The sequence below is a fragment of the Haliotis asinina genome, chromosome 10 (genome assembly GCF_037392515.1).
Source record: "Haliotis asinina isolate JCU_RB_2024 chromosome 10, JCU_Hal_asi_v2, whole genome shotgun sequence".
NCBI lineage: Eukaryota > Metazoa > Mollusca > Gastropoda > Lepetellida > Haliotidae > Haliotis > Haliotis asinina.
In genome coordinates, this window is record NC_090289.1 from 35,118,411 (window position 1) to 35,134,039 (window position 15,629).

At 37.9% G+C, this 15,629-nt stretch overlaps 1 protein-coding gene across 2 annotated transcripts; it reads left to right on the forward strand.

Annotated features, from left to right (window-relative positions):
- The first annotated feature begins 1,985 nt into the window (after nt 1–1,985).
- On the forward strand, nt 1,986–15,264 carry LOC137297978 (CDK5 regulatory subunit-associated protein 3-like). Of its 2 annotated transcripts, none has more exons than XM_067829991.1 (15): nt 1,986–2,112; nt 4,800–4,914; nt 5,591–5,722; nt 6,393–6,493; nt 7,425–7,473; nt 7,681–7,769; nt 8,725–8,814; nt 9,144–9,280; nt 9,879–10,044; nt 10,496–10,609; nt 10,725–10,800; nt 12,507–12,592; nt 13,001–13,203; nt 13,588–13,759; nt 14,281–15,264. In XM_067829991.1, exons 2-15 carry the CDS (start codon nt 4,857–4,859, stop codon nt 14,350–14,352), a joined length of 1,545 nt encoding a protein of 514 aa, XP_067686092.1. In that variant the 5' UTR covers nt 1,986–2,112; nt 4,800–4,856; the 3' UTR covers nt 14,353–15,264. The 2 variants fall into 2 exon arrangements, with proteins under 2 accessions (XP_067686092.1, XP_067686093.1); XM_067829992.1 differs by having other exon boundaries at nt 2,067–2,262.
- Nucleotides 15,265–15,629: the final 365 nt, after the last annotated feature.

The following is a 15,629-nucleotide window of genomic DNA, read 5'->3' on the forward strand; positions in this document are numbered from 1 at the left end:
TGAGTTGTGTACCTTGGGTATGATAGAATCCAGTGACCATTTGTTCAAATCCTAGAGGTGACTGGGTTATTTTTCTGGGTTTGTTGGTACCAATCCAGAGCTAATGAGTTCCCCAAAATGGTCCCGTCTCAGATTCAGATCACTCTGAGATGATTTTTATAGTGCTTTTGGCAATATTAAGGCATATCACAACAGGGGGCATCAGAACTCATGGGGAATTGAACTTGGGCCATCAGCGTGACAAGCAATCACTTTAACTGCTGGGCTGTTCTACTGGCCAGGATAATTCTGAACTTTACTGGATTATTGAACTGACAAGTCAGAATGTAACTGTTTATTTAAAATTCTGTTAAGACACTCTCTATGAAGATTCTTACTGAATGTCTAGAAAACTACAGAGAAGGGCCTGCAATTTGGTACACATTTGTACACATTTTGTTTTTAAAGAGGTACTATTTGCTTGAGAGACATACCATGAAAACAAGAACGGGTGTTATATAATTAATACTTCTTTGCAGACATGATGCTACATATAAGACATAGCTGCATCTGTTTGCCATATAAAAATCAGTTAAAACAGGTCCAGCATTGTCATGTGACCATTGATCAAATTTAGTTGATTGGTTAAGTGAGAACCAATCGGTTTTGGTCCAGACATTGTCATTAGCATGATATGTTGTGGACGAGTGGTTTGTCTGTTTTTAGTTAATGCCACACTCAGCAATATTCAAGTTATATGGTGGTGGTCTGTAAATAATTGAGTCTGGACCAGACAATCAATAAGCATTGATCTAACCAAATGGGAAATGAATCAGTGAACGTGATCACCCAATCCTGTTAGTCACCTCCTATGACAAGCATAAGGTTGCTGAAGACCTAACCAGGATCTTCATGGACCTGGGTGACACCCAGCCACGGCACCTGTGTAACTGAGAAAGTCCTCTATAAGACAGATCTGACATCAAAGTTCAGTTAAAAGTGTGCCTGAAATGAGGGTCAATCTTGCTGGTTTGCCATTTGGCGACCCATTATAGATACTCACTCATTCACTGTCAAAGACAATCTGGACCATTCATTTTAGCTACAATGTACAACTTAATATCCCAGTATAAGTAAACTTAGTATTATTCGTAACACTGCTCATAACAATGATAAGTTAACTTAGTGGACACTGCTATAAACAGTGAAACGAATAATACACACTGAGCCTATGCTTACACAGACAACTGTAATATTCAATACTGAGCAAAAACAACAATACATGAAATACTGATGGACACACTTAACCTTCATGTTCAGCAACATAAGCAACAGTAAAGACACAGAATCTTAACAGTGTACTTAACCACCACTGTTAATCTTGTGTACATTGCTGACTACATGTAATCATTACACAAACAGTTGTATGGTACAGAGTAAATACTTGACCACGAAGAGATGTCTTAAATAAACATGACTGGGACACTCTGATATGGTTAGGATGTTTAGGATTAGAACTACTGCAAAAACTTGTCATATGTTTCTTTTAATCTGACTGTTTTCTAAACGTTTGACCCATTTGACGACAGTCTTTGGCCCTTTTGACTGAAGTCTATGGCCCTTTTGACTTTCCGTTGGCCATTTTAACTTTCCTTTAGTCATTTGACTTTTTCAGTTTTGGCCCTTTTGACCTGTTCCCATCATACTGGAGTGCACTGAACTCTTACTTTGTACTAATAATTTTAGTGGTGGGGTACATGTTTCTCCATAAAAATCATAAATACATCATTTGCCAAAAATAATGAACGGTCCCTAACTATAGTTCACACTTTATCATTACAATTTCCGTCTCATCATAGCAATCGTTGCACTTTCTCTATGCTCGCAGAAGACAAAACGGTATTTCTTTTCCCCTGCTTGTTTTGGCCCGACAATAAGGAAGTATTTTACAGCAGCTTCGAGCAGTTAGAAACTCTTCACTCCACGAACACTGTCAGGAGCCAGTGGTGTCAACAAAATTGAACCAACCAGAGTTAACGTTATTTACGAGATACGGTTAAACACGTGTGCGGAAGTAGAGACAACTTGCACAACATATGGTGCAGAGTGAGAAACGTTGTAGACGTCCAGTCTGTAAGTGAATCTTTCTTAAATTGCCAGTTTGGGCTGACGTGTTTATTGTTATCAGCAACTGTCGATTTACGGGCTGCATTTTGTTTGTCAAAAAGAAAACAGGTGTTACCATTCACAATGCTGGCGGTTCTCTGTTCAACTTCAAACCGGGTCGGTGCTCATGCTAATGTTTTTAGATTTTCCTGAATTACCCATGTGCTGTATATATTTTGATGTGAAGACAGTGATCCAATAACCATAGCACATCTTGTTTGATCTGAAATAATCCACCATGACGTAAGTTTGATATCATACGGAATATTATTAGCAAGTCCACACCATTTTTAGATCAACGGTTCAGATTTTTAAAACTATTTTTCCAAGGTTTGTTGATACATCCGCATTGCAACAAACTTTACCTGATTAAATTCTGTCCATCCGTTCTTGATCAACAAGGTGATCAAGTCAACTACTGTCAACTCTGCGAAATGTCCACATTTCCATTTTTGTGAAAAAAAACGTCACACCTATTTATTTCAAGTACCAAACTATTTTAAGTAAATGTTGTTGAACCACAAATATATTAATAGTCTTTTCTATCAGCACAGTGCTTTACAGAGGAAAAATGTTTCATCTGGAATTATATGTCTTCTTTGAACATCCTAGAACTTCGAATCAATGTATGTTTCAGGTCTGCAGAAGAAGAAAGAAACGGTTCATTAAACATCATGACTGATGTACAATGTCAATGTTGGCAAAATCAGTATCTTAACACTAAATTATTGAAACAGATTCAAGTTAGAGAGTCAAGATTATGAAGTGCTACCTTTGTTTTGCATCAATTAAGATGAACCAGAGACCATATAATAGATATTATATGGTCTCTGGATGAACTTAAGATTGTAACATGTTTTCATATATTCTAATCTTAAACCTGTATCACCAGTGTTGAAAATTCAATTTAGACAGTGCTTTTAAAGACAGTGCTGAAGATACCATGTTTCAAACCTGAAGCAAATCTGATGCTGAATTATATCAGTGTATGTTGCGTGTATGTTGTCATGCTGTAATGTGCAAAAAATACTTACTCTCTACCCAAATCTACATCATGTGTTTATGTAAGTGCTATGACATCCACAAATGAATAATGCTGAATTCTGCTTAAATTAAAAGATCAATAAAATATTGTCAGTTTTCAAATATTACTATTATTAGCCACAATTTTGTGTTCTATGGCTGTCACTTCTGGATACAGACAGAAAATACATGTAAATCTGAAAATAACATACATATTGCACAAGGTATTTGAAACATAAATAATGCTTTCCTACCTGTTTAATAATCAAAGTACACACATTTGAACACTTTAAAACATATTAAGCATGTTAAATAAAATTACTCAATGAATGAGGTAATGACACGATCATTGTTAGCTGGATTCACACATGGAGTTGTCTGCCCCTGGCAATACACCCCTCCCTCACACAAATCTATCTGAAATGTGCATCCCTGGTTACATTAAGTTAAAATTTGTTTTATAATGGAGAGGATTGATGTGTGCTTATGATAAAAATAATCTAAAGTGTGCCATCGATTGATAAAACAAATTTCAATGTTCAGCAATATTTAAAAGTGTTGGAAAACTATGAAAGAACAGAGCAGACCAACCTTTTTCGCCAATGGCGCAAACGCGGGAATATCTTCTGAAGGGACCAGTCGTTGTTTTTCACCCAAATACATCGTGGAAAAAGCCAAAACGCGTAAAACAAGGACCCCCAAAATTGGACCAGGTTTTCATGAGTACTACAGAGTTACGTCCCTTGGCAACTCACTTAGTGTGGACTTGCTAGGAATATGTCATATTATGACTTTAGTTGGCACTAGCAGCAAGGACGATAGCCGCACTGAATATGATAAAACTGTATGCCAGTTTGAAATCTGTCTGTCAGGTCTGTGCATGTATTAGCTCTAAAATTGCCACAGTTATCCAACTAGGATTGTATCATCTAGCATGTCTAAGGAACCATAACTGATCTAATGAGCCATTCGCAGTTCCGCTGTGCTCAGAGCCTATAAATAATGGTCTCAACTGTGCTAGAGTTGGTACTTAGATGTCTCAGTTTCATTCGAATGTTCTGATGACCCTACAAATATCCATCAAAACAAGTGACTCAGTAACTTCATGCAGTTATTTTCCACTGTTCATATTTGTTACCAGATACTCATTGTGACATATGTTGACTGCCTGTCAGTTCAGTCCCTGGTTTCTAAAAGAAATTGAAAGCCAATACTTGTTATTTCCCAGCCTGGGGTTTAGCATCAAAGGATAAAACAAGGAAGCATATTCTTGTATCCAGTATGTAATGTGTGTAAAAGTAGTCATGAGAATTGACAACATGCCATCTGATAAGTGAGTGTGAGTGGGTTTAGCTTTATGAAGCTTTTAGCGATATCACATTAACATCTTGAATGCAAACACCAGAAATGGCAGAAATGGGCTTCGCACATTGTAACCATGTCAGGAATCGCACCATTAACCACTTGACTACCCCGTGGCCCTGGTATGTCAGTGGACTAATACAGTGAAAGCAGACAGAAACCAGACTGAAACATGCAGTCGCACACATATGCATGTATATTAAATTTATGTAAATACTATAACCATGACAACCTTCATGACGTGATGAATTGTTTTCCTTTTTCTGCAGGTGTCATAAGTTGAGGAAACATTTAACTTGTGTTGGTGATTTAATAATCTGACAAAGATGTCACAGCAAAGTGCTGAAAGTCTTCCTATAGATATTCACTATAACAAGCTGCTTGGTAAGTGTCATGTGAATTGTTCTTTTGCTTATATATCAGGTGAAGGTGTATTACACTCTGCATAATAACAAGGTCAGTGAGAATTTGTGGGGATGATGTCTGACTATTTTTAAGCTGTAAGAGTTGGATGATCACTGACCATTTTTGAGTGGTAAGAATTGGTGGTGCTCCAATTATTTCAAATAATTGAAGATTGGTTGCAGTAACCAAACAACTAAGCGGTTACTCACATTTCCTCATAATTGAACACAGGAGGTTTTGGAACTACTGTTTTAGTGTTTGAAAGACTTCACGATAGAATCTATTTTGGCGTTGTCTTGGCCTGAAAACGTGTTTCATTCTTAGAAAACTCACTTCACCAACTGAAAAGTCATGAATGAATATTTCTTGATGACTCTGGGAAGTTTATGTTCATGACATATCAGTTATCACTTAAAAGTAGTGAGTTGTATCATTTTTATTAGATGTGAAATTTGCTAATGCAATGTCTAACTAACACGAGAAACAACAGAGAACCACATGTTTTGTCTTTATACTTATATACATTAACAACCTGAACAGAAAAATCTGAAAAGTGACTCTAAAATTTCTGATGACATTTTTGTACCCTTTGATAATCTGTTTATTGTTTTCCAGTAGTGAATATTATGTTTTGTTTTCCCTTTGATCTCATTAGACTGGCTCATCAGTCGGCGCCACTGCAGCAAGGAGTGGCAGAGGGCGACCATTACCATCCGGGAGAAGATCAACTCAGCAATTCAGGACATGCCAGAAGTAGAGGAGATATCGGCACTGCTTGAAGGAACTTGTAAGGTTTAGTTGTATTAGTGCTGCCATTTCGTCAATGAATCTGCAAAAAGTTTGTCCAAACCATTAGCTATTATGTCCCCTGAGAATTATCCTCTGCATGTTCTTTTCACGGTTTTTATGACTGAAAGTGCTAGAAATAAGACACAAGTAATATTATGATATACAACAGATTGGCAACAGATTATGCTAATATGCTGTTTTAAGGTGGATGGTGATAAGTGCACTTGAAGTTTTATTTTGCTCAAGTATAATGTTCCTGGATAAAAAGCAGGTAACACAAAGGCAACCTCAAATTAGTTAAAACATTTCATTTTTAGAATTAGTTCATGTGGCACGTTTTGTATCTGTTCTAACTCAGTAAGTCATGCTTGTCCCGAGAAGCATCTAACAGGATCGGGTGGTCAGGCTTGCTGACTTGGTTGACACCTTTCATTGTATCCCAGTTGTGTAGGTCAGTGCTTATAATTTCAATCACTGGATTGTCTAGTCCAGACTCGATTATTTACAGATTGCTGTCATATAGCTGGAATATTGCCGAGTGGGGTGTTAGCAAACAAATAAAGAACAAATGTCTTAACTCGAATTGTTGCAATCAGTTATACCAATCCAATATTTGTCTTCCTTTTTGCATGTTTAAGCACTCTTTGACATTGACTTTTCTCCTTTAGATATCAACTATTTCCACTGTTTGACAATCCTGGGGCTTTTGAAGGAAACAGAATCAGGAAAGAAGAATATCTTTGGTCAATATTCTTCCCAACGACTTAAGGTGGGTCTAAGATTTGGCCTCTGTTTGCAGTGTCATTATTCTGAAGTAGTTTCACTGATCAACAGCTGATACTTGTGAAAACAGATGCTGGTATAGAATAGGTCTTCAGCAACCCATATTTGTCACAAAAGACGACTATGCTTGTCGTAAGAGGCGACTAATGGGATTGGGTGGTCAGACTTGCATGTTATTGGTTCCCAGTTGCACAGATCAATGCTCATGCTGCTGATCACTGATCACTCACTCACAATCAGTTAAACAGATGCCATCAGTTTTACTGTTGTATGTTTCATTTGTATTCACAGAACACTTTTTAATCTTTATCATGTGTATGAGATTGGTATACAGATTTATTAAGGGATGTTTTCAGTTAATTTTTACTTTATGACATTTGTTGTCAGACTGTTTTTCAAATTTTGGTAACATTAATACTTAATGGTTTTGTGGAACTACATTCATCCATCACAAGTGAATATGTATACAGGGATCTTAAACCTATTGTATGGTGGTAACTTAAACTTATCTGGACATTTAAGTCAACAGGGCATTGTGAGCTAGATTGAACAAGTAATGTAGGTCTTCTGCTTTGTGGTGTAATCCTAAAATGTGTCTATTTACCGTACATTATCATAGAAAGCTGACCCAACTTGACTCTTAAGGTCAAAATCAAAATGGTATGTTTCGTACATAAGCTGAACCCCACGAAAGGGTCCTAATAACGTCCAACTCAGACTACAAGACAGTTATTGGAGAGTATGTCTTTGGTCCGCATTATTTGCAGCAATCACAATGATATTGTGTCTACTCAATGAAACAGGGATACTGATGACTACTCCATGCATGAACCTGGTTTGAACCCTACCATATCCGATATTGAAACACTGAGCTCTCAGCCTGTGGTACATTGAATCACTGTACCATGTATTTTCAGGATTGGGCTGAAATAGTGAAGCTGTTTGAAAAAGATGGAGTATATCTTGGTAAGTGAATGTGTGATGACATAGTCTTCCTCTCAATTCATGTGGTATAAGTGGCAGTTAATCAATGTATGGAAAGTTAGCAGTTTAAAGAAAAAAACACATTGGTGATATGTTTTAATGATATTTCATTTTGTTCCCCCCATTACATTTGTGGCACTGCATTTATTGCCCTGTCTCATTTAGCACTATCTGAATTTCCTATTTCAGGGGAGGTGGCACAGATGATATCCCGGAATGTTAATTATGAAATTCCAGCGCTGAAGAAACAAATAGCAAAATGCCAACAGATTCAGAAGGTATGGCTTCAACATTGCTGTAAGATTCCCTGGAGGGTTAAACTTGTGAAGGATATTGTGAAACTGCACCTGGCTGAGATGCATATTTACAAATAAGGATCTACGGAGGATTATTCATTTCCTTCATTGTTTCAAGTGCTTAAGGTCTTATTCAGGGTGAGTTCAATTCCCCACATGGGTACTATGTGTGAAGCCCATTTCTGGTGCCCCCGCCATGACATTGCTGGAATATTGCTGAAAGTGGCGTGAAACCATGCTCACTTACTCGCTCAGTTATTGAGGGCTTTATTATTATTAAATGGAGAACATGGGTGACCCTGTGTTCTAGGTATTCCAAGGCAACTTAACCACATGGCTTTGATGTTTAAGGCTGCAATTAGCTGTTTCAAGCTTTGACCTGTGAATACTTGTGACAGAAGAGTATGGATTTACAATGGCAATATTTGAGCAATACTGTTGGATGGTACCAGAAAAGGGCTCCACACATCACACTCATGCGTGGAACCTCCAGCACTTGTCTGTGATAAAAGGAGTTTAGACTAGACAATACAGTGACTGACTTACGTTCATTTAGGGAACTGACAATTACATTTGATGTATATTTCTTTGTTTGCGCTCAGCTATATCCTTCTTTATGGAGGTGGTCTGTAAACAATTGAGTCTGGACCAGGCAGTCCAGTGACCAAGCATCAATCTTAGCATCTTATGATGACACGGGTCAACCAAGTCTGGGAGCCTGATTACTTCATTCCATTGGTCACCTTTTGGACAAGCATGGGTCGCCGAAGACCAATTCCTGTCCCGATCTTCATGGGTCGCGTATGCCATTTGAGGGCACACTGTCTCAGTGTGAAGGTTGATAATAATGCAGTGTTACGAGCGTATTGATAGGTGTGGAATTTGGTGTGCAAATATGAGGTTCTGTTTATAGTTTCAAGTTTATTTTGTGTTGCAGGATTGTGTCAGGAAGGAGGCAGATTACAGTAGCAACCAATCAGAACTGAGACGGAAGTATGATGCGTCCTGTAAACAGATGGGCATAGAGGTACTACCCACTGCCCGGTGGTGGTGTTGGTGATGGGAAATTACATGATAATGATCATTAGGGATGTCTACAAATTCAGCGGATGAAAATGTCAGTATTTCCGACAGGGATTTATCCTGCAAAGAGGCTGAGTTTTACAGTAGGAAATGTCAATAAAATCTTAAATACAAACCATTATCCAAGTATTTGGAGTCTTTGTGACTCATTATAGCAAGATTAAACACTACCTCTTTGTGTGAAAATGATAGGCCTACCGTCTTTTACAGAGTGTTGAGTTGAGTGTTGAGTGTGTGGATGATGATTGTTGTTTGTAATTATATTTCTTTCAGGGAAAGAAGATAAAATCAGAGTTAGCTGCCCTTGTTAGAGATCTTCCAACAGAATATCAGAAAATGGCAAAGTCAGCAATGTCTCTTCAATCAGCTGTGGATTATTATACAAACTTTGTATCATATGTTATGAAAAGGTAATGAATATATAAAAATTGGTTGTACAGTTATATTATCAGCTTGTTGGCTGTTTAGTGGATGTAACTGTGTTGTCCTATCAACTTGTTTGGTGTTCAGTAGGTGCCTTTTAACAATGATCTAGTTTGATAAAAGGTTACCTTGGAGAAAACTTGCTGTGTTTCCAATGTGAGGTATAATTATAGTCAGGAACCTAGTGCTTTGCCGTTAAAATGAATGAATTTAAAAGAGAACAGGGTTATTTCCTTAACTTTTCTTGCATTATGAACATCATCACTAGAACATGCTTATATTTGTATTAGAGCTGTGATTCTAGGCAGTATTTGTGTGAAGTTATGTGTTTCACTGGAAAGGATGACTTCAAAACAGGGTGTGAAACTCTCAAAACTTTCAGCTAGACCACATGGCTGGTTAGATGTAAACGTTGCCAACAGTGACCAAAACAACAAAATATCTTCATATGCACATTTATATTTTAGCACGACTGTCAAACATGTGAATTTGTGAACCTGGCAGTCTGTTGAAAATAACTCCTCCCAAGCAGTCGGGTAGGCAAGTATTTCAAACACTGCTTTAAAACCTGCTTTGTGATTTCAGTGACAAGTTTGAATCTGAATCCCTCCAGTTTCTGAAGTTTGTCATATCGCATGGTGATGTGACAACATACCAGTGGCGTACAGGAAGCACTCCCGACAAGGTTGAAGACACAAATATACAGATTGACACAACTGATGAGCAGGAAGTAGTTGAAGAGGCAGGAGATGTAAGAATGTGTTTATTGGTCATGAAGCTAACTTTACTGAGGTTAACCTTAACTCCAATTCTTCAACATTGCTTTAACGTTACCATAGTGACTGAAGGTGACTTCAGAGCTTTGTGAAAGGATGTCCTGCTCCTGGAAGTGTTTTACATTTTCCATTTATTTGTGATAAATTACACAAATCTCACTTTTGCATTATTGTGTAATAGGCTAGTAAGACAGATGTTGTCTCTGTTGACATTTTATCAAAATGAGAGTTTTAAAATTATCATCAAAACATTTTTTTGTTTATTGACTTGGTGAGTCTCGAAGGATTGTTTGCAAATGATAGAATATTGCAGAGAAAACATTCTCACCCACTTCTCAACACGTATGTACCACTGTAAATTTTACCGTAAGTTAGAGTTTGTGCACTGTTGTCTCGACGATGGTCAACTCCATGTCTCTGTGTCAGATCGATTGGGGAGGTGATGAAGAGCAGATAGACTTTGGTGACGATATAAACCTTGACATCACTGACATCACTGACATCACTGTGGAAAGCGGTGGAGCAGAAACGGAACTCAAGGTAATTATCACATGTTAAGGCACATGGAAGATGATAGTTTTCAGTTTATTAATTCAGCATGAAGTATCACAGCCTGAATTTACAGGTGTCCATTAATATTTCTCCATCTCTACAGGTCGATGATGAAAATGGTATAGACTATGGTGACTTGGTTGAAGAAGGAGCTAAGGACATCACAGTGGATACTGCAGGTAAACAGTGTACGAAATAGCCACTGGCCCACTGGCCCACCAGCCCACGGCTAGTAAAATCCAGCTGGGCAAGTAAATCTCTACAGTCACTGCCCTGACTACTTAGTGAATTTTCATGAGGTGATTTTGAAAGTATGTCACTCTCTCTGACTTGTAAAGTTATAATACACTTGTAAATTATGCAAGATTATGGCCCTATGAAAATGCTCACCATATTTTCATCTTAATGATGAAACCTGTGTCATGCTGACAGTATCTTATTCTCATCTATTCCTTAGTTTCTCTCTATCTATCTGTTGCTTAGTTTCTACTTTTTATTTTTGACTATTGAAATATTTTGTGGGCTAGTAACTTTCAGACACAGCTAGCCTGTGAGTGGCTTGTAAAATGTGGAAACTATTTAGTATGCTGCAGGTAAATGATGGTTGTATGTTATTAGGGCATCTTAGATCCACAGTGGCGAGTTAGATTCACAGTTAGCTGTACATTTTGAAATAGAATGACTAAAGTGCTGTCGGAAATAGGAACAAATTATTTTTCACATTTATCTCAACAGTTTATGTAGTTGATATGTGAAAGTGTGAAATGCCTGTTTGGCTAAATGAGTTCCCTAACTTCAGTTCCATTGGTAGGGAGATAGGGACTTTGGAAAAAGGACTTTACTGAGGAGAGATTAGTGTAGAAATGAGCAATGCAGATTTTTTCAGAATCCAAAGCAACTTATTTGGAACAGACCATGGCTTTATGCTAATTGGTATGTGATGATATTGTATTACAAAAGGCACTTTTTAAATGTCCATTTTTAATTTAGACTTAGCATTATAAATGATTGCTGGTGTAAAACATAATAACCTTCATGCTCAAAATATGAAGGATGTAATGACCATCGAGTCTCACTATCACTATAAAAAGAAACAGGTAGGAGGGGGTCATCTCAAAAACAAAACCAGGATGGGTGAAACAGACGATGATTTGGGGTTGGTCTTGGGGACAGAGATATCGGCTAAGATATGATAATTCCATAAGGAGGTAAACGGCTTGTCCTAACATATATATAACATTATCTAGTAATGTCGATCAACACATGAAAAGGCAAAAAATATCTTTGAGAGGACCTCTTGTGCCAGAAGTCAGCGCATGCATTTCATGCCAGGTGATACAATGGTCCATCGTCATACCGGCTGAGTGACCTTATTGCCATCTATAGTCTGATCTAATGCTTTCAGCAGCTGTTAGTATTTTTTCTAAGTTTTGCCTGATTTTACGAGTAAAAATGCTTTTCTGCATATGTCCTCCCCAGTTAGGCCAAAGTGACTTTTCGACATATCCTATTTGCAGTTGTGTAAATTTGAGGGATACAGAGAAACAGCCTAGAAACAGTTTTTTTTTCTATTTTTGACATTACTTTAGACCCAGATATTCGTTGTGGGGGAATTTATTTTGGATTTTCACAATATCTGATAAAGGAGTTTGTTACATTTGTGGTTACCTGTGTTTCTGGAGTCTCTAGACAAGCGATGGACTTACAGGTGATCCTGTAGCCCAGTGGTTAAAGTGTTTGATCACCACACCAAAAGTCGAGGTTCGAATCCCCGCATGGGTACAATGTGTGAAGTCCACTTCTGGTGTCCCATAGCATGATATTACTGCAATAACTAATATTGCTAAAGGTGGTGTAAAACTCAACTCAACTCACTCTCTAACAGGCGATGGCGTGGCAAGAGGGAAAGATGCCCTGTCTGTTCTGGACAACCCTGATACAAGGAACGAGTTTATCAATGACCTGTTGGAGGTAACAAACACTAGAATGAGTATCTTGTCATTGGATGATCACATGATATGGAAATAGCAGGATATACACTGAACAAGAATCTTTGTGATCATATGTACGTTAGTGGATTTTTATTTTTAATTGGGTGTTAAATCTTCCCAGCAAAATATGCCTCCAAATATATTCATTATGGTCATGTTCCATGTTTGCTCAGCATACACAAATCAGTTTCTCTCCCATAACGTTAATCAAGTTTTAATGCTTAATTTTGCATTGAATGCAGTCTCACAACAATGGTAAATGCCTCTGAATTCATATATAATATAAACTTTGAAATACCAATATGACGATTCTTTTCCAGTTTGTCTGATAGAGGTACTAAATAGAGAATCCAGGATAAATCCGTGATATGGAACTTTTGTTCTTTAGTTAGAAGCCTTCCTGAGTCAGAGGTTGTCAGACATGGGGTCAGAAGATGATGTGTTAGCAGGGAGTCAGTTCCAGTCAGCGCCGTCTTCCATACAGATTGATGTGTCCAAGGTCAAGGACATGTTGAATAATGTCAAGGCCATATTGGAGAAGTTGACTTCAGTCCAGATGCAGCACCTGTTGCTGATAAGGAATTCTCCCAGGTAAGTGTTACTTTGGTGAGATGATGCTTCCTCCCTGTTGTCTGACCTCTGTATCAGTTCCTGCTTCTCGGTAAGGATGTACATATTTTCCAGATTTATGACCAGGTAACTACGGGATCGTTCATAATTTATGGCTAGGGGAGTGATGATGATTTTTATGGAGTTGCATGTGCAATGTGAATGACATGCCTAAAATTAGTGTAATGTACATAGTAAGTGAACCCCCCCCACCCACCGATGCTTGTCATGAATGAAATCAATCAATTATGTGGTAGCTTCCCTGATGCCTGGTAGTTAGTTTTTTTCAAAGTAATACTTTATGTATTTTTAGAGAAATGTGGTGTGATGTGCCTTAACCTATGCTCACATACTTCCCTTGCACAGGTATGTAGAGAGACTGAAGGACTCGCTGAAGCAGACGCTTACCCTCGCGGACAAGATGGCGTTCTATGAGAAGGAGATGGTTGTGAAGCGGAAGCAGGCGCTGGAGGAACAGGGTCAGCTGGAACCCAAACTGGACGTTCTGGTCAGCAAGACGAAGGTCATGCAGAAGCAGGTCAGTTGTTTTGATGTTTTATTCCCTGAGCACCAGTCCATTATACAGAGCTTGATTGTTTGACAGGAGTGCTGAGAAAAAAATGTGAATGAGTGCCATGGTCATGTACAAGTTGCATGGATATGTGCACTAGCAAATATAAGTATCCTACAGTTATAGACTATATAAGGAATTTTTTCAAAGAACATTTTCTGGTGCCAAAAGTGAATTATACATTGACATTATTTGTTGTATAGACAAGACAATACAATCAATGCAAGATGTTGCTAAACAACTGTTTTTCCTTTTCCCAAAACAAAAATACCTATATTAGACAAATAGTTTGTCCAAAAGTTGGGAACATATGATAATATTGTGGAATATGACTGAAAATGATAGTTAACATGGTAGTTAATATTCAAATCCTGGACCAGGCAATCCAGTGATTGACATAGTGAGTATACTCTGGCTGGAATATTGCTATATGGTGATAAAAAAAAAATATACATGGTATATATATAAGTTATTGTTTTATTTTGTAGATGGAAGGTGAGATATCGAAGAAGTACAAGGGTCGACTAGTCAACATCATGGGAGAGATCAACACGATATGATGGAACGTTTACAATGTGCATTAAGGAGAGGAACATTGCTGTGAATGAATGAATATTGTAAGTGTATGAATGAACGCTCGTCACACTGTAGACCCGTATTCCCCACTTGGTACAATGTGTCTGTGTCTGGTATGGTCGGGTGTGATGCTAAAGGAAGAGTGTCAAAACAGTATACGACCATGCTTGTTTGCTCAGAAAGACAGTATCTGGGTGAGTTTAGTTTTATGGGCACTCAGGAATATTCCAGTCTGTAAATTATTGAGTCTGGTCCAGACGATCCAGTGATCAACAGCATGAGTAGTGATTTACACAGTTGAGCTATGATGACATCACATGTCAACCAAGTCAGCAAAAATGACCCCGTCAGTTGCCTCTTACAACAAGCATGGGTTACTGGAGATCAAATCTAACCCGATCTTAAAGGTATGAATACTGACCAAAGCTCACTCTTAACCTACATGAAGTTCAGCAGTACTCCATCCACATGTCACAGCTGACTTCTACTTACGTTTGGGTGCATGAGGAGTGAACAGGATTCAATATACCGGGTTACATCTGATCAACATTGCGCCACACTTGATCTGTTTATATTTTGTGACATCTTGACAGCAGAATTGTACAGCAGGAGAGATTAACCAAGTAAAAAACTTTATCACTATGTTACTGCACTGTCTCTAAGGTGTAATGCACAGTTATCTATACTGATCACAGTAAGTTGTGAATCACCGTAAAAAATAGTTGTGACATAATTATGATCCCAAATGTATTTTATTCACTAAGTTTGTCATGATGAAGAATCTTGGCAATTGATTGTGTATACTTTTTCATCATAGAAATTGTTATTTATTGTTCTGTTAGATTCATAGTTACCTGTAAATAATGGAAACAAGGCATTAAAATATTGATTGAGAACTTTGTCTTGTAATGTTTTTGTGTCGTCTGCTTATACACATGTCTTGACATCAGTGGTTAAAGCTATTCGTCTCCACATTCCCCTTTCCATAACCTCCAAGATGACTTGTCCTGTCTGAGTGCTTGTCTTGTGCAATAATACAACAAACCAACAGAACATGCATAATGTTTGTGGTGTTTTGATAATGATATAAGTAATGCTAGTTTCTGGTCATGCAACATCTAGTCAGATGTACCCTTATTGAAACAGCAACAATGGATAACCTCGAGTACAGAGCAGTCATAATTTTTTGGTCGTGGAGGGCAATGATTGACAGCAGTATGAGTCCTCAATTGGGACACAGTACTGTGCTGATGTCCACTTC